The sequence below is a fragment of the Panthera onca genome, chromosome A1, assembly GCF_046562875.1.
Source record: "Panthera onca isolate mPanOnc1 chromosome A1, mPanOnc1 haplotype 2, whole genome shotgun sequence".
Lineage (NCBI taxonomy): Eukaryota > Metazoa > Chordata > Mammalia > Carnivora > Felidae > Panthera > Panthera onca.
In genome coordinates this window covers 212,402,008-212,425,649 of record NC_138339.1, presented here as the reverse complement: position 1 = coordinate 212,425,649, position 23,642 = coordinate 212,402,008, and the positions used below count along the sequence as shown (strand labels likewise).

The 23,642-nt window shown below is 37.3% G+C and overlaps 1 protein-coding gene across 6 annotated transcripts in view; it reads right to left on the bottom strand.

Annotated features, from left to right (window-relative positions):
- Positions 1 to 23,642, bottom strand: part of DGKH (diacylglycerol kinase eta) — a 182,021-nt gene that overhangs the window by 19,054 nt on the left and 139,325 nt on the right. For 5 of the 6 annotated variants that reach the window (XM_060637084.3, XM_060637087.3, XM_060637085.3 and 2 more), the window contains 12 exons: positions 22,707 to 22,838; positions 16,296 to 16,413; positions 15,060 to 15,170; positions 14,824 to 14,920; positions 12,496 to 12,603; positions 10,283 to 10,396; positions 9,903 to 10,037; positions 8,851 to 9,014; positions 5,391 to 5,496; positions 4,237 to 4,329; positions 1,176 to 1,295; positions 708 to 816 (listed from right to left, as the gene is read on the bottom strand). In XM_060637084.3, the coding sequence (XP_060493067.1) occupies positions 708 to 816; positions 1,176 to 1,295; positions 4,237 to 4,329; positions 5,391 to 5,496; positions 8,851 to 9,014; positions 9,903 to 10,037; positions 10,283 to 10,396; positions 12,496 to 12,603; positions 14,824 to 14,920; positions 15,060 to 15,170; positions 16,296 to 16,413; positions 22,707 to 22,838 (1,407 nt within the window). The remainder of the gene's footprint in view (positions 1 to 707; positions 817 to 1,175; positions 1,296 to 4,236; positions 4,330 to 5,390; positions 5,497 to 8,850; positions 9,015 to 9,902; positions 10,038 to 10,282; positions 10,397 to 12,495; positions 12,604 to 14,823; positions 14,921 to 15,059; positions 15,171 to 16,295; positions 16,414 to 22,706; positions 22,839 to 23,642) is intronic. The other variant, XM_060637086.3, reaches the window with a different exon arrangement.

Sequence of the window (23,642 nt, the reverse complement as noted above, 5' to 3'; positions counted from 1 at the left end):
AGAATTATAAAATGACTTGATTATGAAAGGCACCTACTGTCCCATACACAGAACTTGAAGGTGTTTTAGCACCAGTGCAGCATTAACGTTAATTTCTAGGGGAAGGTGGAAAGGGAACCAGACAAACAACATCAAAGGCAGAGTTTAATCTTCGCTTGAGAATGCAAATGTCACAGTAGATTGTCATTACTGAAGGAATGAAATGGTGTAGTAAGTCTTCGAAACAGGAGAAAAAGAACAGGTAACTTTAGGTAGAAGATATATTTAGCAAGTTAAAAGATATATTTAGCAAGTTTCTATATTTCATTTATGAAAATCTCGATTTTGAACTCTGATGAGAAACAAGTTATCCACTGATGCCTTGAATTGTTAAGCAAGACAAAGGACCATCTAAACAGATGCACTGATGTCCACTGAAGGGAGTACAAGCAAACCTCATTTTCTTGTGTGCATCATAACTATAGGCTCTTACTGGTTTTTGGACTTTGCTTGGGTATAATATGATTTACTTTATTATGGTAAAATGAACACAAAACTCTCCATTTTAGCCGGTTTATGGTACACAATTCAGCAGCATTTAGTACATTTGTAATGTGCAATGGTCACCACTAATAGTTCCAGAACATTTTCATCACCTTGGTGACACTGCTTTAATAAGTTATTTTTTCCATAATGTAATACTTTCCCTTCCAGTGTGGATCACCTACCAGGCTGTGAACCTGTCTTCTGTTTCTGAACCTTTTCCTTTTTAAATTTTGGCACTATACGAAATACTGTGCTTCTGCTGTTTCTCTTGGTGCAATCCATGGGGGGTTCCTGTTCGGGTCGAGCAAGAAGAGAATTTTCTCAGGACGTTAAGAGAAGAACAACTCACTCTGATATTACAGACAATGCAGGAATAAATGCAAAACACTGCTGAAATGACAATGCAGGAATAAATGCAAAACACTTCTTAAAATAAAAGTGTACAATGTTATGTACTACCGAAGATGTACTGATTCCCCGAAGATACCTCTGTTCATAGAAAAGCCTTTTCTTGCTTGTTCAAGAACAGCACATTTGAAAGTAGCGTCCAGAATTCGTTTTCCCTGGAATGTCCCTTTTTCAAAAGATGATTTCAAATTCTATTGTCAGAAAGTCTACACTTACAAAGAAACAGGCCAGATTTTACATACCTCATCTTCGTTTGGATGTAAGATATAATAAAGCCAAGGAATCTCTGTTAACTTCTGCAACTCCACCTCCACAGAATGTAAGGCATTAGATACCCGCTCTTCATGTGGGGATTCTAAGTGCTATTTACCAGCAGGTTAAAAAACAAAACAAAATAAAACAAGTCTCAGTGACCAATCTCAAACAGAATAAACATATTTTATTTTTATAGCAGATATCCTCAACTCTTACTAGGCTAGGTTATTGTTGTTGGTAATATAAAGGAATATAGAAAAGAGAACACATTATTTTATATTGAGCTCATTTAAAAAAAAAAATCTGAATTGATTTATCTGTACTTCCCAAAGACAATATAAGTAGTCAGTGTGACTTTAATAATGTCACAGAAAAAAAAAGTATCACTTTGGGTAGTGTTGTTGGTTTTTTTTTTTTTTTGTTTGTTTGTTTCCTATGTAAATTCTTTCCTCTCCCTCCCTTCCAAACCATGCATCCATCCATCCATTCTGCTGCATTCTGGTAACTAATCTCACTATTCTACTTATTTGCGGCAGAAATCCTTCTGATTTCCATAGGTCACTACGTAACCAAATAATGCTATTTTAAAACCTGGTCAAAAACATGTCACATAATAAGAACTGGCTGGTACAGAAATCTCCTGGAGAAATAGAAGAATAAGTTTAAGTGGGGGGGGGGGGGGGTACCCATGAATCTCAGAAAAATTTATGACAAAAAGCTGTTGTCAAAATAAGGGCAAAAGCTAAATGGTTTGAAATCTGGAAGGGGTTTTGGAAACTTTATAGAGAATTTAACCAGTCACCTATTACCCACTTATTTGAAACAGTTATTAAAAAGCATGTAGAAATTCAATGGTAGGGGCGCCTGGGTGGCGCAGTCGGTTAAGCGTCCGACTTCAGCCAGGTCACGATCTCGCGGTCCGTGAGTTCGAGCCCCGCGTCAGGCTCTGGGCTGATGGCTCAGAGCCTGGAGCCTGTTTCCGATTCTGTGTCTCCCTCTCTCTCTGCCCCTCCCCCGTTCATGCTCTGTCTCTCTCTGTCCCAAAAATAAAAATTAAAAAAAAAAAAAAAAAAAAAAAAAAAGAAATTCAATGGTAAAGGTGAAATAAACACTGTTATGTGTAGGTCGGGAAAGGAGGTGACTACATTCTAGTTACTTGTTACTATGCAACCAAAGGAAGCCTGGCTGATTTTAAGAGTCTTAGTTTCTTCCTAAAATAGTATAAAGATTATTTCTAAGGTCTATTCCAGCTAATCAATACTTCCATAAACCACTTTAAAATTGTAGAGTATCTACATATAGCCTTGCAGAATTTTACACTTAAAGTTCAGAGAAAATGTTACTGTTATTTATTATGGTCATTCTTCCCCCCTCCCCCCCACCCCCCCCCCCCCCCCCGTTATTCAAGGTATCTATCATTTCTAGTAGTTAATAAAAATTTGGAGATTCTCCAGCTTGTCATGTAAAATTCACCATTTTCCTTTGAGTCTAAGAATATATGCCTTATAAAATTGATAAAATGGTATTACACATTTATTCAAGAAGCAAAATGAAGTGTGAACCTTAGTAGATCTCGAATATAAGTGACTGTATTTTCACATCAATGTTATCAAAGGTTATGGAAAAACTCACTGGTATACATTTTAAACCAAACACCCACATTTGACAATGACAGAAGCAGACTGAAATGATTAAAAGTCTGCGTGGGTGGTCCTTCTATATTAACATAATATAATTAATAAATATTAACCAACTAACACTCAGAGGGTACTTTCAGAGTAGAGAGCTAAAATACAGAATAACTTATGCTTCTAGTTCTCGTCAATCATAAGTTATCTTAATCATGTTTCAAATAAGGCAAAAAATACATGTCCTTCACCTAAACTTGGGACCAAAGTCACAGCTCATTGGATTTCACTGGACACATTTTAGAAAAGCAGCAAAAAGACTCCGGTTAATGACAGAAGTTCCAAGAATTGGCAAAATGTTCCATTGGTTTTATCATAAAAGATACCCAATGTTTCCTCCTAAAAGTTTTTCTTCACAGCCAAAGCATCAGCAGCCACCTGTGACCCAAGGAACTTATATTTCAGCTTTCTCTGGAGGTGGGTAAGAGCAGTGGACACCATTCAACCTTTATATATTCACTCTTCTCAGAGTAGAAGATGCTCCAAGGACGCTCTTCTGGACCCCAAGCAAACAGAAATTCCAACCACAGTCACTTAGTTAGCTAGCTAGCCTGTGACACACCTCCCATTTTCCCACTAGGCCAGATACTATGACTTTTACTACCACTTTTATTTAGGTGTATATTTTCCAAAGCAAGAGATAATATTAGTCAAGAGAAATGTTTTAAGATCACCACCGATCAGTTAATCAGAATTGTTACAAGGAAGTTAAAAACAGCTAACACATTTAGGCTTTCTACACAGTTAGGACAGCACGTGTGAAAACCCACAAGTGAACACTAGGTGACGAGAAGACCCAATATTCTAGAACATTTGAAAAAGGGGAGAGAAGAAAGGCTGACCGGTCAGACTCTGGGCAAACCAAACAGGATGTCCGTGGAACAGTTGCACTGTAGCACTTATGCTTGAGGTCCATGGACTGTGGTTAGATTCACACCTGCCCTAAACTTGATTTCCAGGACCACTCTGAGTTAATCTAGGGATATGGCTAGTTCTTGAATTTAGTTCTTGAAACATCCAGTCTAGAAAGGGTTGCCCTTTAAGCAAATCTAAAAATCATACCAATCACATTTCAAAATATCATGTTTCAAATCTATCAAAGCTGACTGGGGACAGTAGAACTGCATAAAAACATGATGGCATATGCAAGGGGAAACTTCTCCTCCTGTTAGCCTGAATCATTACTCCCTGGTTTAGCCATGTCCTTTCCTGAAGGCAAAAGCTAGGTACAGAGAAAGCTGTAAGGATGGAGGCCAGAAGGCTGATCCTGCCTTAGAATCTGATGAGTGCATGCTCCTGACTGAAAGGGAGGCCCATACATTGATCATCATTCTTGTGTTATCAGTCGTTTCCTCCTTACCAAAGGAACCCTGCCAACTAGTAAAGATTCTGTTTCATTATACAGTGCCTTCACATTGATGGCTATTTCAGTGGCAGTGTCTCTCGTAAGACTCTAGAAAAAAAACACAACAACACATCAAAGACAAGTAGTTCTGTATTAAATTGGGATTCAATCATCAGCAAATACCTTAAATTTTATTCTTCCAAGAAATTCACATCACAAATGTTTTTAAAAACCTACCAAATTTGTATTGTCATTGAATAACTTCACACTCATGTTTGTTAGTATGATTACTTCTTCTGACCTTTAGAACAGAACCAAACAAATGCTCTGACTGTACTGATACACTCAGGACCATATCTCCTACATACAAACGTGTGCCTGTTCCCAACAACATACACATATTCCCACAAAAAAGTTAAGTCAAAGGAAACGATGCCTTAAAGGGGCATTATCAGATCATAGTCAGTTCTATCCACTGACTTTGACTCTCAGAAGTTCCAACCAGATTGCTTTTTTAGCACTTATCTATTAATTTAGGTGACTTCCATCCAATAATTAAAAGGAATAAAATGATGCTATATCCGTTTTCTGTACCCTACAGTCTTGTACTGTGTATCACATTTCAAGAGAGTTATATTGTATCCCTTTTATTCACTATTAATGTGTACATTAAAAAGTTTACAGAAGTTAAAAAATTGTAGTCTCTACATTAAACATTACCAGTTTAGTAGAACAAAATGAAGTGAGAATAGCTTCTGTGTACAACTTCAACAATGAATAAACATCGCTAATAAAATACATAGTATCTACCTGTGCCCACATCAAGGTGTAGGGGAGAAGGTAAAAGAGAAGACAAGGAGGAATGGTAGCAGCCCGAACAGAAAGAGTGGAAGGAAGATGGCAAGGTGACAGATGACTGAGAGTGAAGTGTGTGTGTGTGTGGGGGGGGCGGGGGGGGGTGGGAAGAAGAGAATTTAAGAGCAGGAATGGAAAAATGGCAGGAAAAGAAAAATCAGGAAAAATATGGGCACAAATTTACCATAAGCTTCTGGCAGACACTATTATAGGTGTATAATGTTTTTCAAAGGGCGTGGCACATTTTATAGCATCGAAATACATGTGTAATACCAAACAATCCGTAGAATAAGAATTTACCATGAGCTCCTCACCTCTGGGAACCGCGGGTTGGCTTTATTCAGTGCGTGGGAACACGCATTCACAGCGTGGGCCAGTTCTTGTTCCAAAAGACAATGGATGGTGGCTGCGTCACAGATCCTGTAAGCAAAAGTAAAGCAGACGAACCAAAAAAACTTTGAGCACTGCTGATTTTTCTCAAGTGCAGAAGTGGTACACTAAGGCAAGTAATAATAATAATAATAATAATAATAATAATAATAATAATAAAAAGTCATTATGGACATTTTTTTAATGAGTGCTCAATTACGAATAACAAAGGGTAAATTTAAAAACTTCAAACCCCATTGCAACAAAGAATACTAAACCAAAAATCTTAATAGGAAAAATTAGGCTGAGCATCACAGATAAGCATACTGAAGTGCTATTTGGAAGAACAAAATGTAAGAACACTTCATTTTGAAGTATCATTGTAAAGTGAGACAGGTCCCAAATGTCGGGAGCAGAAACTTAATCTTTTATTCATTGAAGCTTCGACTAGAAAGAAATAGAATGGATTAAGGGAAGAACATTGCTGTATTTGTCATCTACTGCTAAAGTTCTTTACAGACATTATCTAATTTAATATTCACAACTTAAAAGGTAGCTGTGATGAATTTTCTCTACTTTATAGACGGAGACCTTGAGGCTTGGAGAGATTCAGTACGCATACAAAGCTAATTAAGTAATAGAGCTAGGATTTGAATCTATGTCCATCAGTTCCAAAGCCTGTTGTGCCACAGTCCTCTAGAATCTCAACCTTCAAGAATGTCCTGAACAGACAGGATCCTGGAGGGCACTCAGGCCAAAGAAGAGAAAGCAGGAAAAGTTCCACCAATTGCTAGAAAATGATGGAAAGTTTGCAGATAAGCAAGACAGCCAAACTATTCAAATCCTTTGTTTCTGGCATCTTCAAGGAGAACGAGCTACACACAAGAGAAGAGACTAGTCCTGTATGGTTGAACCAAAAGGAAAGGAAAAGAGTTTAAATCTTAAAGATGATACAATTGATATCCAAGGCACAAAGGAATTTGCAAATGTCGTCTCAGTATTGCTACCAATAATCTTGAGAAATGATGAAGAATGGGACATTTATCAGAAGGACAGAGGTGGGTAAAAGTAATTCTAACTTTCAAACAAAGGAAAAGAGGTAAATCGATTTCAGATGAATACTTCGACTGCCTACTAAATCTAGAAATTTCCAGTGTAGTTTAAATTCTGTAAGTCCAACATAGACCCTGTCATTTTCCCTCTCAAATCTCCTTTTCCTCCTGAATCCTATGGTTCCTTGAAAGGCTCCATAATCCATCCAGCCATTTGGTAGAAACCTTAGAGTCGCCCTGTCTCATAATTCAGGCCATTTAGCAATTTTAGATCCTAATCTATCTTAAGTCTCTCTTCTTTCCATCTCTATTACCTCAATCAGCTGTTTCCTATCAGGACCATTCCAAGAGTGTTCACCCTGCCCCTGCTTTGCTGTCTTGCAGACAATGCTCCACATTGCTTCCAGAAACATTCTGATGAAGACTTGGCTCTTCTTCACCTCTCCATCCACATATCCCACTCTCTCACGTATACCATGCCACCCTGGTTTCCTGAGATTTCCTAAAAATACTATGCACTCACACTCCTCTGGGCCTCTGCCCAGGCTTGTTCCCATGTTTAGAATGCTCCTTCTCTTACTCTCCACCCAAGACTTGGCTGGGAGATCACTTCTTCTAGGCAGCCCTCCCTTACTTTTGTGGCCTCCTTTGTTCATCCACAGCGCCCCACTGTGAGTCTTGTAAGTCCTTTGGCCACACTTTTCCCTACTACCCTGCCAGCAAATTAAGAAGAGGGACCAAACACAGCCATTTTGTCATCCCCAGGGCATGTAGCAAAGACTCAAAATTATTTGCTGAATATTAAATGAATAAGTTTTGAAAATAGATGAGTGAGCCTGATTTTCATCTTTTACAAAATTAAACAAACAGACTAGGGAGTATATGGGGAACCAAACTAGGTTGACCAAAAGCAAGTCTGGCCAACCTTCACTTCCCTTTTTTTGATAAGGTTATTTGGTTAGTTGACAGGAAGTTAATATAGGAAGTATATTTGGTTTCAAGGGAGATAATATAGGAAGTATATTTTGGTTTCAAGAAAATGCTGTAGCTCTATTTTTGATTTTTTGAAAAACCACCATATTGTTTTCCATCATATGTTAATTAGCTTGATTATGGTAGTTATTTTACAATGTATACATATATCAAATTATGACATGTATATCTTGTGTATATAAGTGATTTTATTTGTCACTTATCCCTCACCAACCTGGAAAAGAAAGAAAAACAACCCCATTGTAACGTGGAGTCCACAGAAGTTGTCTGTAGTACCCTAAAACTAATCTCTCTGTGAATAAGAAGCTGGGAGGTACAATAATGCAGTTCTGTGCATATAGCTGCCTATTCATTTTCCTTTACCTTGCTTCTAAGCTACTTAGTATCTTTCAGTTATACTTTATTCTAATTCTGAATGTTGGTCTCCAGCTATAGGGAGGAAGGCATATCTTTTCTCTTATATCTCCAACTTCTAGTACACTCTAGGTTTCTAACAAATATTTAAAGAGCTTTGCTTTCCTTCTTTTCTTTTTCAAGATTTTTATCAGTGACCAGATGAAGTGTGGGAAGAATATAATAGCTACCACTACCCGAACACTAAATCGGCCAGACATGATGCGACAAGACATGGTGGGTCTCATTAAACCTTCACAAAGACGTGCAAAGTTAGCTCTTATTATCCCCATTTGGTAGAGAAGATTTAGGTGAAGAGGTGGTAAGAAACTTGTCCATGGTTGCCCACCACCCCCCTTCCTCCATTGAAGTTTACTCCTGCTCATAGTGATTTATATCTGTTCTACATTCATGGAACTTGGTTTTTTGCTGTTTCTTTAATCTTTTCCCTTTTTGTCTACTAAAATTAATTTCTGTGCTGTCTCCCAATCTCCGGATATGTCTTTTGGAAACTGATTCTCGGACTCTTCCCACCCCCACACCCCCAAACCTCCTTGCAAGCAGGATTAATGTCTGTATTTCTTTCTACATTCCATAACCATTTAATAATTACAAGGTAACATATCAGTAAGTAGTATAGTGTAAAGATTGTGTAAAACTGGGAAAATAAACAATAACAGAAAGAGCATTGTGTGTTAGGTAACATTAGGCAAGCTCCCCACTGGGGTTCAGGAAGTCCAAGGTCTGTTCGACAGAGAACACAGGGTGTGCACCTGTATGTGCTGGCGGGGGTCTAATGAAGGAGCTCAGTCCTTAAGGAGGCATGAATGAGGCAGCGAATGAGGAAGGGGAGTAAATGCATCTCTCTTAGATACCCCCGAACAACTGAAATTATGTATCAAAAGTAAAAAAGCACATTTGCCAAGGCTAGAGTTCTCCCCGCCCACAGCCGGCAGGCCCACCATACCTAGTGATGAGCTCCTCTGCCGCCTGGGAGCATAGCTGCATCTGGGATACCTCCTCTGTTGCCAAGTCAACGGCATGCTGGATGTACAAATGGGTTCGAAGAACTGGTTTACCGGAATCACACTTCTGTTTATCTTCCCAAGATTTTAGAGTGCTTTCAAAAGCCTATTTATAATCAATATTGCAAGGAATTGTTAGTTTGAAGCTCTGAGACCCAAATAAGTGTGTATTTAGATGTTACAGGAATGACTTTGAAACTATTGCTGTTTTCCTAATCTAAAGCCTCATTAAAGAAATCATAAGATACAAAAAAGGTATCTTAAAGTTTTCCAGTGTTATCAGAACAAATATGTAATGTGATCAATGACAATGAGTGTATCACTGAAAGTTTTTAAAAAGACAGCTTCAATTTATGTTTCAATCTTTACATGCATAACGGATAAGATGGGTGTCGGCAGTCTTATCTGTTATGGGTGTAACATTAATTAAAACATGTATTCTGGAAAAGGCAAAACTGGGGAGGCAGTAAAAAGGTAGATGGTTGCCAAGGGTTGAGGTAAGGGAGGGAGTGGTGGATGACAGGTGGAGGACAGGGAATTTTTAGGATAGTGAAACTATCCTGTAGGATACTATAATGGTAGATACAAGTGATTACAGATTTATCAAAAACTGTAAAACGTACAGCATGAAGAGTAAACTATGAACTTTAGTTAATAATTATCAATATTGGCTCATCAACTGTAATAAATGTACCACATTAATACAACATGTTAATAATAAGGGACAATATGTCCGTGAGGTAAGGAGGTATATGGGAACAGATTAAGAATTCTCAGTATTTTCTGATCAATTTCTCTGTAAACCTAAAAGAAACAATAAAAATATAGTCTATTAACTTTTTAAAAAAATTAAATGTTGATATTTAAAACTACAGTGACTTGTCAGATTTAAGAGACAATTTAAATATTTTTCCGTGGTTTCTATTTTTCATAACAATTGAATATTTTTTAAAACTCTTGATAAAAATCTAGAAGAATATTTTTTTTTACATACCCTGTCCCTTGTTAGCATCTGAGCTCTGTTTTTGTGCACAATTTTGATAATCCCTGGAGGCTGAACCCATGCTTCGCCATCTACCTGCACTGGGACTCCCTCATCACCAAATATAGTGATTTTTACCGTACGGCACTGAAATAAAACAAGTCATTTTAGAGAACAAATCATCCTGAGAAACCGACAATCGGCATTCAAGCTTGACTTTTTGTCCATTCTGTGGAATGGAATGTCTATTTTTCCACTTACCACGCCACGGTAACAACTGACACGACAAGAAAGTTCATATTTTATAGATGAACAGACAGCGTAGGAGTCATTTGGAATAGCTTCCCCAGTGGCCCGAGTAGTGAGGTCAGGTCTGATCAGAGAAAACCAACCTGGGCTATTCGATGATGCTGCAGTTTAATGACCCTGGAAACTGCCATTTGCATGCTATCAAATATTGCAACGACTTCCAGGATCTTGTCATCAAATGATGGTGCAGCAAATATCTGAAAAGAAAACCTATATTACATTTCCCCTGATGAGGTTAAGGTTTCGATGAAGTGGCACATCAGCAATGTAAAGTCTGCAATATACATAGTAAAACCTACAGAAATAGTAAGCAGGAAAGTAAGTCAATTTTAATAGGAAATGATAGTCCAAGGACCACCCCCCCCAAAAAAAACCCCACTGTAGATGATTTAATGTAAACAAACTTAATACAAAAGATTTAAAACTCACATGGATAAAATGTTCATGCCCTTCATAAAGCACTCTTTAAACCAGCGAACTATTCTATTCTAAATAATCCATCTTGGGGGGACCTGGGTGGCTCAGTTGGTTGAGCATCTGACTTTAGCTCAGGTCATGATCTCCCCATTTGTGACTTCGAGCTCCGTGTAGGGCTCTGTGCTGACAGCTCAGAGCTTGGAGCCTGCTTCGGATTCTGGGTCTCCCTCTTGCTCTGCCCCTCCCCTGCTCATGCTCGGTTTCTCTCTCTCTCTCAAAAATAAAATAAACATTAAAAAATTTTAAATAATCCATCTTGGCATAAAATGCATCAAATATCTGTTCACACATAACTCAGATGTCTTGATAAAATGATGCATGTAATTTCAGGAAACCTAAAATACCCAGTTTACCTGGCATGTTCTAAGGGAAATCCTTCAATGTTTACAAGCAATATGTATAATGTGCTTTATATATTAATATGACAACTTTTTAGGGCATTTGAGAAGATGGTAACAGACACCTCAGAGGATAAAAATGATGCAGGCTTACTTTGTTTTGATGTTAAATGCATTCCCACAAAATCAATTTAATCAAACAATTTAAATTCTGGCTGTCTTACTTTGTCCCCTTTATTCTCTCTTTGACTATATGATAAACAATTATGCCTCGGAAAAAAAAATTATTCAGCATAAAGCAGTATCTAAATTAAAACTGAAAATATCAGGGCATGAATTTGCAAACATTGATGATTTCTTGTCATTAAAAAAATTTTTTTTCAATGTTTATTTATTTTTGAGAGACAGAGCATGAGCAGGGGATAGAGAGAGAGGGAGACACAAAATCCCAAGCAGGCTCCAGGCTCTGAGCTGTCAGCACAGAGCCTGACATGGGGCTCGAGCTCATACACCGTGAGATCATGACCTGAGTTGAAGTCAGAGGCCTAACTGACTGAGCCACCCAGGTACCCTGATTTCTTATCATTTTTGTTAGCAGACTGCGTGGTTATATTTTTTTAATTAATTTATTAATTTTAATTTTATTTTTTTAATTTACATCCAAGTTAGTTAACATATAGTGCAACAATTATTTCAGGAGTAGATTGAGACTGCGTGGTTTTAAATCCTGTCTGTGCTACTTCCTGTGTGAACTTTGTGTCAGTTTCTTCACTGGTAAAATTTAGATAAAAATTGTGATTGTCAGTAATGAATGTGAAGCTCTCAGAACACTGTCTGATTACCTAGGAGGAGTCATTAGCTTTATTTACCTTTATCGCCTTGATTTCTTCCCTTTAAGATATTTAAGAGTGGAAGAGTAGTTATAGGGTGACAAAAAGTTCACAGCTAATGTAAATTTTATAGTTGTTACATTATTTACATTATTATATGCGTTACATTGTTAAGTTGTGTTTTTTAGTCCTTTGACAGGAAAGTCTAAAAGGATGACAAACATAGACCTGAATGTTAACGACCAAATGAGCCCTGTTAACATTTCTAAAAATAAAAATAATAGCCACATAGATGTAGAGTTAAAAATACAGAAAGGTATTTTGGCAGGCAGAATAACGTCTCCCTTTCTACCCCAAAAATGTCCATGTTCAAATCTGCAGAAGTAGTGAATGTTACTTTACATGGCCAAAGAGACTTTGCAGATGTGATTACAGGGGGAACCTTGAGAAGGGGAGATTACCCTGGATGATGCAGTGGGTCCAATGTAATCACAAGTCATTCAAAGTGGAAGAGAAGGGCAGGAGGGGAGATCAGAATGATTCACTATGAGACTCAACCTGCCTTTGTTGGCTTTGGAGACGTTGGAAGGGGCCATGAACCAAGGAATACGGGCAGCCTCTAGAATCTAGAAGGCGCAAGGAAATACTTACATCATCTTCTTTAGTTCCACCCCAAAAGTTGGTGCCTCCGGCATAGCTGGGAATGTTCAACACTGCTATTCCTTGCAGACTGGGGAGAGGGATATACTGCCCATCACACTGTAAGGTAAAAAGCTTAGAAGTTAGAGAAAAAGAGCAAAACCACTAGTTGGGAAGCCACTAGAATGCCAAAGACAAAGGATGATGGAGGGAAGTGTGTTGGTAATGTTTGCTCTCCTAGAAACATATTCCTACACATTACCTTTATCTTATTTTTTTAACTAAAAAAAATTTAAGGTGTAAATTACTATAGTTGTTACAGAAAACCAACCTTAAAAATATTAACTTTTCTGCCCAGATCAGGCGGTACTTTTCTTTTTTTTCAAGTCACTTACATTTTCACTTGTATTATGGTCATCTTTGTGCTTATTATAAGCATCCTTTTGAAAGCAAGCTGAGTGAGGGCGTCTGGGTCCTAGCCACCCCATCTAGCCCCTCTCAGAACTCCTGCCACTGTGCTGGCACTCTGTCACTAATGGTGGCTGGCCAAAACTCCGGGTGAGTTTCTCCAGTAGCCAAAACCAAAGCCAGGGAGAGAAAAACCATGCACGTCAGGAAGTATCTTATACTTACTGTGTCTTCTAATTAATCACAAAAATGAAAACTAAATTAGCACTTAAACAGGAAACAAATATCATATGGCTGGTGAGTAATTATACGTGACATGTAAGTCAATTCTCAATCCTTCACCTTAAAAAAGAAGAGCTTGCAGATGTCATTCTTAAAATAGGGGCTATATTGTCATTAAATAATTCCTGCAATAAAAGATAATTAACGTAACTTTATAACACTGCCTTTTAATACCCAATCGAAATCATCTCCACTCCTTAGAACAAATGAAAATCCAATTCCAATCCATATTCAACCATTTTAAATAACTGAGAACATTTTATGCTTGATGGTACTCCTATAGGTATTTTTTACACCTTCTTTTCTTTTTCATAAAAACATATTCAAAGGTCTATACTCTATCCAAAGGGCCAATCATGGTACACAGCAGGTGCTCAATGTGTATTTCTTAAAATGAACACACATTACGTATTTAGTAGAATAATGAACTTTTTCTGAATCCAATAAATTGAACAGGTAGCTCTGTGTGCTTTAGCACAGCTGTTCAAATCATATCACTAACTTAAAGGAAATGGAAAAAATGCCAGTAACATCCATCTTAATTTTTAAATATATTTTTTAATGTTTATTTATTTTTGAGAGAGGGAGACAGAGCATGAGCAGGGGAGGGGCAGAGAGAGGGAGACACGGAATCCAAAGCGGGCTCCAGGCTCTGAGCTGTCAGCACAGAGCCCGACGCCAGGCAGGCTCGAACTCAGGAATCACGAGATCATGACCTGAGTTGAAGTCAGACCCTTAACCGACTGAGCCACCCAGGCACCCCACATCCATCTTAATTTTATAAGCGGTGATAAATCAAACTAGCTGATCCTGTGGTTATGTTCTAGTGTGGAAGGCATAACGGGTTTATCTTTACTAAAACATTTAGTTGATAATGAATGAGCCAGTGCTCATTCCAGTATTAAGATAACACCTAAAATAATAACACTCTGTTTAATCTACATACTTCTCTGTACGTAGGCTATACCTTAATTTAAAATATCTGGCTATAAAAAGACACAAGAAAGAAAGACATGCATATTGGCATAAACTATGAATCCTGGACCAAGGGTGAAAGAAAATAAAAGTCATAGAAGTCAGTAGACTTTTCAGAGCCATGTCTCCAACCATCTTTCTCCTCTTATTGGAGGAGATTAAAGAACTTTTGCTGTCCTTAATTTCCCATTTAAATTAGTAAAAAACTACTGAAAAATTTAAATGCTCAAGATCTCTTTTTAGTTTACTAACTATTGTTAGAAATAATTGGAACGAATATACATTTGAATTAAAAGAGTCTATTTACTATAAATGTTTTTTTCAGGGATTTCTGAAACATCAGGCCATCATAGAATTGGGTCAAGATTTATAAACTTAAATGAGAAAATCTGTGAGAATCTGTTACAAACGCTCTCCTATAAATGCACTCTCATGGCTGCACCTTCTCACGGGGCACCAAGACTCCACAGTAGCATCCAAATTTCAGGAGCCAATGATAATGATAAGTGTATTGGTCATATCCAGGGTCTAGCCCTCCCTTAGTATAAAGTTGGTAATCACTTCCACTGAGTGTTTAAACACTCAAAGAGGAATTGAAGCCAATTGAGTTGCCCAAATGAAATTATTTTTCTAAGTAAGATAACATGAAATATCTTTACTTCAAGATGAACTTACCTCAAGTTGAACTCTCTGTTCTAAATTCTTATACGACCTTTGTAATAACTCCCGGGTTCCGAGGACTCCATACCACATCAAATTTTTAGTTCGGCTCCTGAAAATAAATATTGGCAGACATTTCAATAGCTGTTATTTATTCATCTTTAAAGGCAGAGCAAGCAAAAGAGGTAATAAATGAAATTAAAGTGAAATTGCCTTCCTGTAATAACATTATAACTATTACCCCAAATTACCTGCATTTTTCAGGGTGTTCTTCTCTCTTATTATTAAATTCTAATGAAATTTTTGCGTCTAATCCAATCCCAAAGTAATTGTTCATGACACATTTTTCTGAATATCCATCTCTGTGATAATATGGAAAAGTACATAAGAGTCAATTTCAGATTCATAACAATTACAACTTGCACACGAAGCAGCACTTAAAACCATTTAAGTTTCCATTCCTTACAGAAGAGGGTAAAACTTAGCAGGAATTATTTCCTGTTCATGTGCCATGTGTACAACCCCAGTACATATGTGTAATTTTTGGTACATGTGTTAAAAGGGATAGGGGGCCAAGCAGAGACAGAATCATAGTAACGCTTTTCTAAAACTTGTAATAAAACCTTGGTTCTTTTACTTCCTACGTGAACCCTTTACTACATACATAAGTGGGAGGGTCTTGCAGTCAGGTGCCAATCCTCCTTTCTTGATCATTAGAAAGTCTCATCCGCTGTACTCTTATCAATGGACAAACTATATGTTAACTAACATGAATTTAAATTAAAAAAATATGGTGACGTCTTTGAGGAGTGTCATTAGAGAAATGAGATGTAACAAGAGAAAAATTATATGCAGAAGTAAAAGTTCATACTGAACTGCCAAAAAAAAAAAAAAAAAAAACCCCAAACAAAAAACAAACAAAAAAACACCTGTACTTTTCTGAAGGGAAGAGATCAATGTGGGCCAGATGCTTCCTGAAATAAATAATACAATATTCCAGGGAAAAGTGAATACAGGTATGCCTCATTTTGCCATAGGGAAATGGGCTAGACAGGACCTACCTCGAGAACAGATCCTGAAAACAACTGTGTTTCAAATGCATCAATGTTCTCATCATTATCAACTTTTGAAATTTTCTGATGACCCCCCTTTTTTTTTTTTAACGTTTATTTATTTTTTGAGACAGAGAGAGACAGAGCATGAATGGGGGGAGGCTCAGAGAGAGAGAGGGAGACACAGGATCTGAAACAGGCCCCAGGCTCCGAGCTGTCAGCACAGAGCCCGACACGGGGCTCGAACTTGTGAACCACGAGATCATGACCTGAGCCGAAGTCGGACACTTAACCGACTGAGCCAGCCAGGCACCCCTGATGACCCTTTTTAATATGGGGAAGCATGTTTCTTGTAACGCATTGACAATTTTACCGTTCGTATAAAGTAGAAACAAGAAAAGTCAAAACGAGATATTTACAAAAGTATTTCCTTACACGGAATCTGGATCTGGGTCAATAAATGGCGTTGCACCAAAAGGATCAATATTTGCCAGTAACATTTTGTTGATAATAGAACTCCCAGCAATTGAGGCAGCTAATCCTGCTCTTAAACCTGGACAGAAAAATAAATACATACAGGATCACATGTTAAGAAAAAGGATAAAGAAAGAGCCAGTGCATTGTTTTCAGGCTTAATCTCAGATACCTTGCCCCCAAAGCATGATTTTCGGTGTCTAATCTTCTCATTATTCAAAACCAAAAACTATAACATTGGTGATTACAACCAGGATCCATATGTTGTCATAAAAAATGCAGCTGATGAAGACTCAGATAAGAGTCTCTTTGTGACAGTTTCTCATTTACCATTCTAGTGATTCTATACTTCAACAAGTAAATATTACCTCCTATGTTATAGCAAATAAGGCAGTAAATCTGTAAGGAATTTGCAATAAAGGCTGAATTAGCAAGAATGTCACGGTGTTACTACTTCCATACGCTCAAAGCATAGATAATAATATTCAATTAAAAGTATTAACAGATATACTAAGTGAAATCCCAGTGTTGGTATCAACGGTAAGTATGAAAATATTAAGCACAAGTATTTAAGAGCAGTATTGAACGTAAAAAAGTGAAGCATTTATCTTACCTCTAAATATGTAAAACCTCAAATTTATTTCAACAAGTAGTTAGCTTTCTACTAAGTAGTTATGATATTCAAAGCTAATCAATTTTATGACCTACCCAACCCAAAACTGAGGCTAGAAGCATTAAACTCTGCAAAGAAGAAAAATAACAAGGGCCTAAGGGAATAAACAAACAAAAAGGAAAGAATAGTGAAGAAAAGTATGTCCTGGAATTGAGAACCACTAGGAAATTAGGAAAAAAGTCCTTTTTTTAAGCCAATATTCCTTTCCTCAACAGTGTGTTCTTCTTAGAAGATAATTATTCATTATTTCAGCTACAAAGTTTAGCTGGTTATTAAATAATCAAAATGAATTTTATTCTGTCATTTATTTTCATAGTTTTGAATATGCCACGGCAGACTTAGTTATGCCAGTTTCTTTTATGTCCACATAAGTAAATAAATGGACAAAGCCACTATTTTGGTAAGAAAAGAAGCACACTTTAGACAGGTGAAGAATCAGGCTCCAGCCACAGAAAAGGATAATATTTTCTAAAATGTTTTAAGGTCAGGCATATTTACAGCTTTAGCCAGAAAGGTCATCTCATGGTTTCAGGTTTGAATAGAAATATAACCTCTAGACGTGGAGGTCTTTTTCCAGAATCAAACATGTTATGGATTTATCTACTTTAATATTTCACTGAGATATAATTCACATACCATGAAATTCACCTTTTAAGTAAGTGCATAATTTGGCTGTTTGTAGTATATACACAAAGTTGTGCAATGATCACTACCATCAAATTTAGAACATTTTTTATTACTCTACAAAAAACACCCCATACCTGTTAGTAGTCATTTTCCTTGCCCCCCCATTCCCCACATCCTCAGACCCTGGAAACCACTCACCTATGTTTTCTCGGGACTTGACTACTCTGGGCATTTTATATAAATGTAATCATATAGTATGTGGCTTTTTATGTCAAGCTTCTTTCACTAGGCATAATGTTTTCAGAGGTATTCATGTTGCAGCATGTATCAGTGCTTCGTTCTTTTTTTTAAAGATTTTATTTTTAAGTAATCTCTACACCCAGCATGGGGCTCAAACTCACAACCCTGAGATGAAGAGTTGCATACTCCCCTGACTGAGCCAGCCAGCACCCCCGTTCTTTGTTCTTTTTAATGGATGACTAATAGTCCACTGTATGGATATTGTACATTTTGTTTTTCCATTCATCAATTGATGATTATTTGGGTTGTTTCTTCTATTTGGCTATTATGAGTAATGTTGCTATAAACAGTAACGTACAAGTTTTTGTGTAGACGTGTATTTTCACTTCTCATGGGTCTATACCTAGTAGTGGGTTTTTGGGTTATATGTTAACTCTGTTTAATTCTTTGAGGAACTGCCCAACTGTTTTTGCAAAATGGCTGCACCATTTCATATGCTAACCAACAAAGTATAAAAGTTCCAATTTTTCCACATCCTTGCCAATATTTGTTATTATCTGTCTTTTTTGATCATAGCCATCCCAGTAAAGTGAAGTGGTATCTCAGTGTGGTTTTGATTTGCATTACCCTGATGACTAATGAAGATGAGCATCTTTCCATGTGTTTATTGGCCACTTGAATATCTTTTTGCAAGAGATCCTTTGCCCATTTTTAAATTGAAGTATTTGTCTTTACTGTTGAATTTTAAGAGCTCTTTATATATTTTGAATACTAGTCCCTTATCACATATACTATTTACAAATATTTTCCTTTATCCTATGGATTGTCTTTTTTCTTTCTTCCTTTTCATTTATCCTCTTTGATTTATGAGAGGAGAAGGTTTCATGGAAAGCCACAACAACCCAGAATCTGCAAAAACTAAAAATCAATGTATCATTTTGATGATGGCATATTGTCAGGTCATCAGACCAACTACCCCTCCTCACTTTGAGGGAAAATTGAAAAGCTGAGCAAAATGTAAAATGAATTTATTTGAAGATCATTAAAGAGGTAGACCAAAGATGAGGGCTTACCAACCAACCATTAGAAAAGGAGAATGACTCAGTCGGGTGAGCCCAGGACTCAGGGATAGCTCTTTTTTTGTTTTGTTTTTAACTTTTTTTCTAATTTTTATTTATTTTTTTTGAGAGAGTGAGCACATGTGTAAATGGGGAGGGGCAGAGGGAAAGAGAATCTTAAGCTCAGCATGGAGCCTGATGCAGGGCTCAATCTCACAACTGTGAGATCGTGACCTGAGCTGAAATCAACAGCTGGACACTTAACCGACCGAGCCACACAGGCGTCCTTAACTTTTTACTTTATATTATTGTGGTAAGAACACTGACTATGAGACCTACCCTCTTAACAATTTTTTAAGTGTACAAGGCAGTATTGTTAACTCTAGGTACAATTTTGGACACCAGATCTCGAGAATTTACCTTGCTTAACTGAAATTTTATGCAGCTTGACTGGCAACTCCCCATTTCCTCTTACTTCTAGTTGTTGGCAACCACCATTCCACTCTTTGATTTTATGGTTTTGAGTGTTTTAGATACTTCATGGAAGTGAATCATGTAGTACTTGTAATGTTGTGACTGAATTATTTCACTTAGCATAATTTCCTCCAGGTCCATTCACATTATGACAGATTACAGATTTTTTTTTTTAAGCTGAACAATATTCCATTGTATGTATATACCATGTGTTCTTTATCCATTCATCACTCAGTGGACATTTAGGTTGCTTTCACGTCTTGGATGTAGTGAATAGTGCTACAATAAACATGGGAGTGCTAATATCTCCTCAAAATTCTGATTTCAATTCTTTTGATAAATTCCCAGAGTGGGATTGCTGGATCATATGGTAGTCTTAATTTTAGTTTTTTTTAAAAAAATTTTTAATGTTTATTTTTGAGAGAGAGAGAGAGAGAGAGAGCAAGCAGGGGAGGAGCAGAGAGAAAGGGAGACACAGAATCCGGAGCAGGCTCCAGGCTCTGAGCTGTCAGCACAGAGCCCAATACGGGGCTTGATCCCACAAGCTGTGAGATCATTACCTGAGCTGAGATCAAGAGCTGGACAGTTAACTGAGCCATCCAGGCACCTCACATCCTCCCCAACACTTGTTGTCTTTTGATTTTTTTTGTTTGTTTGGTTTTTGATAATAGCCATCCTGAGTAGTGTGAGGTGACAGCTCATTATGGTTCTTAATCTGCATTTCCCTGATGGTTAGTGACTTGAACATCTTTGGTTTGGTAACAGGGTAACACTGGCCTCAAAGAATGAGGTGGAAAATGTTCCCTCCTCGTTTAGTTTTTGGAAGAGTTTGTGAACTGCTGATATTAATTCTTTAAACACTTGGCAGAGTTCATTAGTGAAGTGATTTGGACCTGGCCTTTTCTTTGTAAGAAGTTTTGTTATAGGTCTAGTTAGATTTTCTATTCTTGAATCGGTTTTGTGGGAATAAGCTTAGGAATTTTCTGAGCCTCTCACAATGGGTTAACGAGGCATAAAGAATTAGAAAGTCATGGGATGTTCACACCCAAGTTTGGGTAAACAAGATTAGGTAAGTAAGATTAGATAAGGTGGAGCAAAGGCCCCAGTATAGATACGGTGGGGCAAAAGCCCCAGTATAGGTAAGGCCTGGGCACAGGCCTCAGTATAGATAAGGTGGGACAAAGGCCCCAGTATAGGACAAATGTATATGAGGTAAACAAGATTAGGTATTCAGGGTGGAAACAACCCCCAATTTAGTACTTACAATAGCAGAAAGCTGCTTTCGCAGGAAGGAAGGACCAAATTAGGTAAACAGGTAAATAAGGCTGGAGACTTCAGCAGGGCAAAGGTGCCCAGAGGGGAGATAATTAGCAAAAGAAAGGTGCCTTGTTGACCCTGAGGTAGCATGCTCTGTCTTTCTTGTCCCCTAGACCAGTTTAGGTAAACAGAGGTGGTGCCTCATGTCTGCTATAAACAACCTTCTGCCCAGCACCAGGATTTTGTTTTGTATTAAACCAAATCCCTAACCCCCGCCCCCGCATATCTTCAAAACCCCCTTTCCCTCACGCCCATGAGTTAATGTTCACGATTTCACTGTCTCTTTGTGCACACCCATCACCACGTTTGTAAGCCTTCTGATCCTAATAAAAACAGAACAAGGACCCTTACTCGGGGCTCTTGTCTTCTCCTGGACATCAGCTTCTCTTTCGCATTTTTAATTCTGCATCCCACTTTCTTGCTAGACAAGAAAGAACTCCGGACCCAGAGTCTACGACGCAGTTTGAGTAGTTTGCATGCTTCTAGGAGTTTGTCCATTTCATTGAAGTTATCTAATTTATTGCCATGTAACGTTGATAGCTTTCCCTTATTTATAATCCTTTCTATTTCTGTAAGGTTGTTAGTGATATCTTTCCTCTTTTATTCCTGATTTCAGTAATTTGAATCTTCTTTTATTTCCTTGGTCACTCTAGATAAAGACTTGTCAATTTTGTTAAACTGTTCACAGAACCAACTTCTGGTTTCATTGATTTTCTGTATTGTTTTGTATTCTCTTTGTCATTTATTTACACTCCAATATTTCTTACTTCCTTCCTAGTGATTGCTTTCAGTATGTTTGCTTTTCTTTTTCCAGTTTATTAAGGTGGAGAGTTAGGTTTTGAGATCTTTCTACCTCTTTAATATAGGCCTTTACAGCTATAAATTTCCCTCCAAACACTTCTTTAACTACATCAAGTAAGTTTTGGTATGGTGTATTTTTGTTTTCATTCATATCAAAGGATTTCAAAATTTTTCTTATGATTTTTTTTTCTTTAACCCACATATTGCCACATTCCCAAAATTTCCATCTGTTATGGATGTCTAATTTCATTCCATTGTGGCCAAAGATCATCCTTTGTATAATATTTCAATCTTTCTAAATTTATTGAAAGTTGTTTTATGGCTTCATATATGGTCTATCCTGGAGAATGTTCTGTATGCACTAGACAATGTGCATTCTGTGGCTGTTATGTGGAGTGCATTGCAGACATTTGTTAGGTCTACTTGTTTTATGTGTTTTTCGGTTCTTCTATTTCCTTGTTGATCTCTCTCTAGTTGTTCTATTCACTACTGAGAGTGGGATACTAAAGTCTCCAACTATTATTATTTTTGAATTGCAATTCACCTTTTAAAAGAGCATGTAGGAGAGACTGACTTTAAGGGTGTAATTTGGGATCCAATCTACCCTGGAATAAATCTTGACAGTTCTCACTAGGTCAAACAACTGGAACTTAAGGAGACATCTGAGACATCTCTATTTTCCTCCTTCCCTGCTGTACAAGTTCTTTGGTTTTCACTAGCACTGACTGAATCCCGAGGTAAATTCATCTCATCAGAGCTGGCATAGATGCCTCAGATGTTCCAAAACGAAGCAATATTAGTAGTCTAAAAATGACTACAGAGAGACCTGTGGCTTACAACTAAAAGGAAAGCTGTGGAGATACTTAAGAGGTAGTAGAACATAGGATTAGATTTACCCAAGGTGCTTAATAAATGCAGATTCTTGAGCTCTATTCTAGATAAAATTTCTCAGGACAGGGCCCCAAAACATATATTTTAATACTTCCAAGGTAATTCTTACACACACACACACACACACACACACAAGTCTAAGGATCTAGAGTCTGGTTGATAAGAGTGCCAAGAACATTCTCTCAAAGGGACATTTATCTTTCAGACCACATTTCAATTCATGGAAGTGAATACTTAATACATTTTCACAGAAATACTTAAAAAAATACCATGTTTCAGAATCTATCCTACCTGGGCAGATTATTCTGGTGTTGAGCACAGGCAGGTTTTCTTTGCTGGTTGCCACAGCTGGACCAGGGCCAGAGTCAGTTTGGGAACGACTTGCCCGGCCATCTGGAGACCGAGGTGCAGGTGCAGTTTTAACTGTTGGCAAAAAGTCCCAATTATAAAAAAGATAATGATAAAGCTATTAAAGTAAGCAAGTCCTTATAAATTCAGGACATAAGATAGTTTAATGCATGATGAAATCAATTAGCAGAACTGAAAATACTACATTGCATTTACCTATTCTTTTCCCATTGTTTTCACTTTCTTGAGATTTACTGAACGGAGGGATTCTGCCATGGGTCTTGATCACTCATTTCAAACAGATGGAGATCAGTAGAACATAGACGCCTACCATAATTAAAGCCCAGTAATACTCATAATATGAATGTGACCAACCCATATGGTGTTTTATGTAGGTGATGAATCGTGGGAATCTACCCCCAAGACCAGGAGCACACTGTATACACACTGTATGTTAGCTAACTTGACAATAAATTATATGTATATAAACAAAGATAAAAAGAAATTTTGAAGCCTGATGATTTTTGCAAATGGAACATATGTGTTATAATGTATACTACCAATGCATTCTTTTTGTCATAAATGTTGAGTGAATGATCAGAATTAATTAACGTAGTTCCTACAGCTAATGTGTGAAACATGAGTTAACATCGTCTTCTATACATGAAAGGAAGATGGTATTTTTTTTCAAACGAAACCAACATATGTTTCCTGCACTTCTCAATTAATTATAAATTTATAACAATGATTCACCCAGAACGGTTCTATCATATTCTTGTAAATGCTCAATACATTTAAAAAGTTATACCAAACCAGAATTTTTCTCAAAGAAAACAACAAAAAAGGAGATTTAATTCTGTCTAAACTGGGGTAATTTTT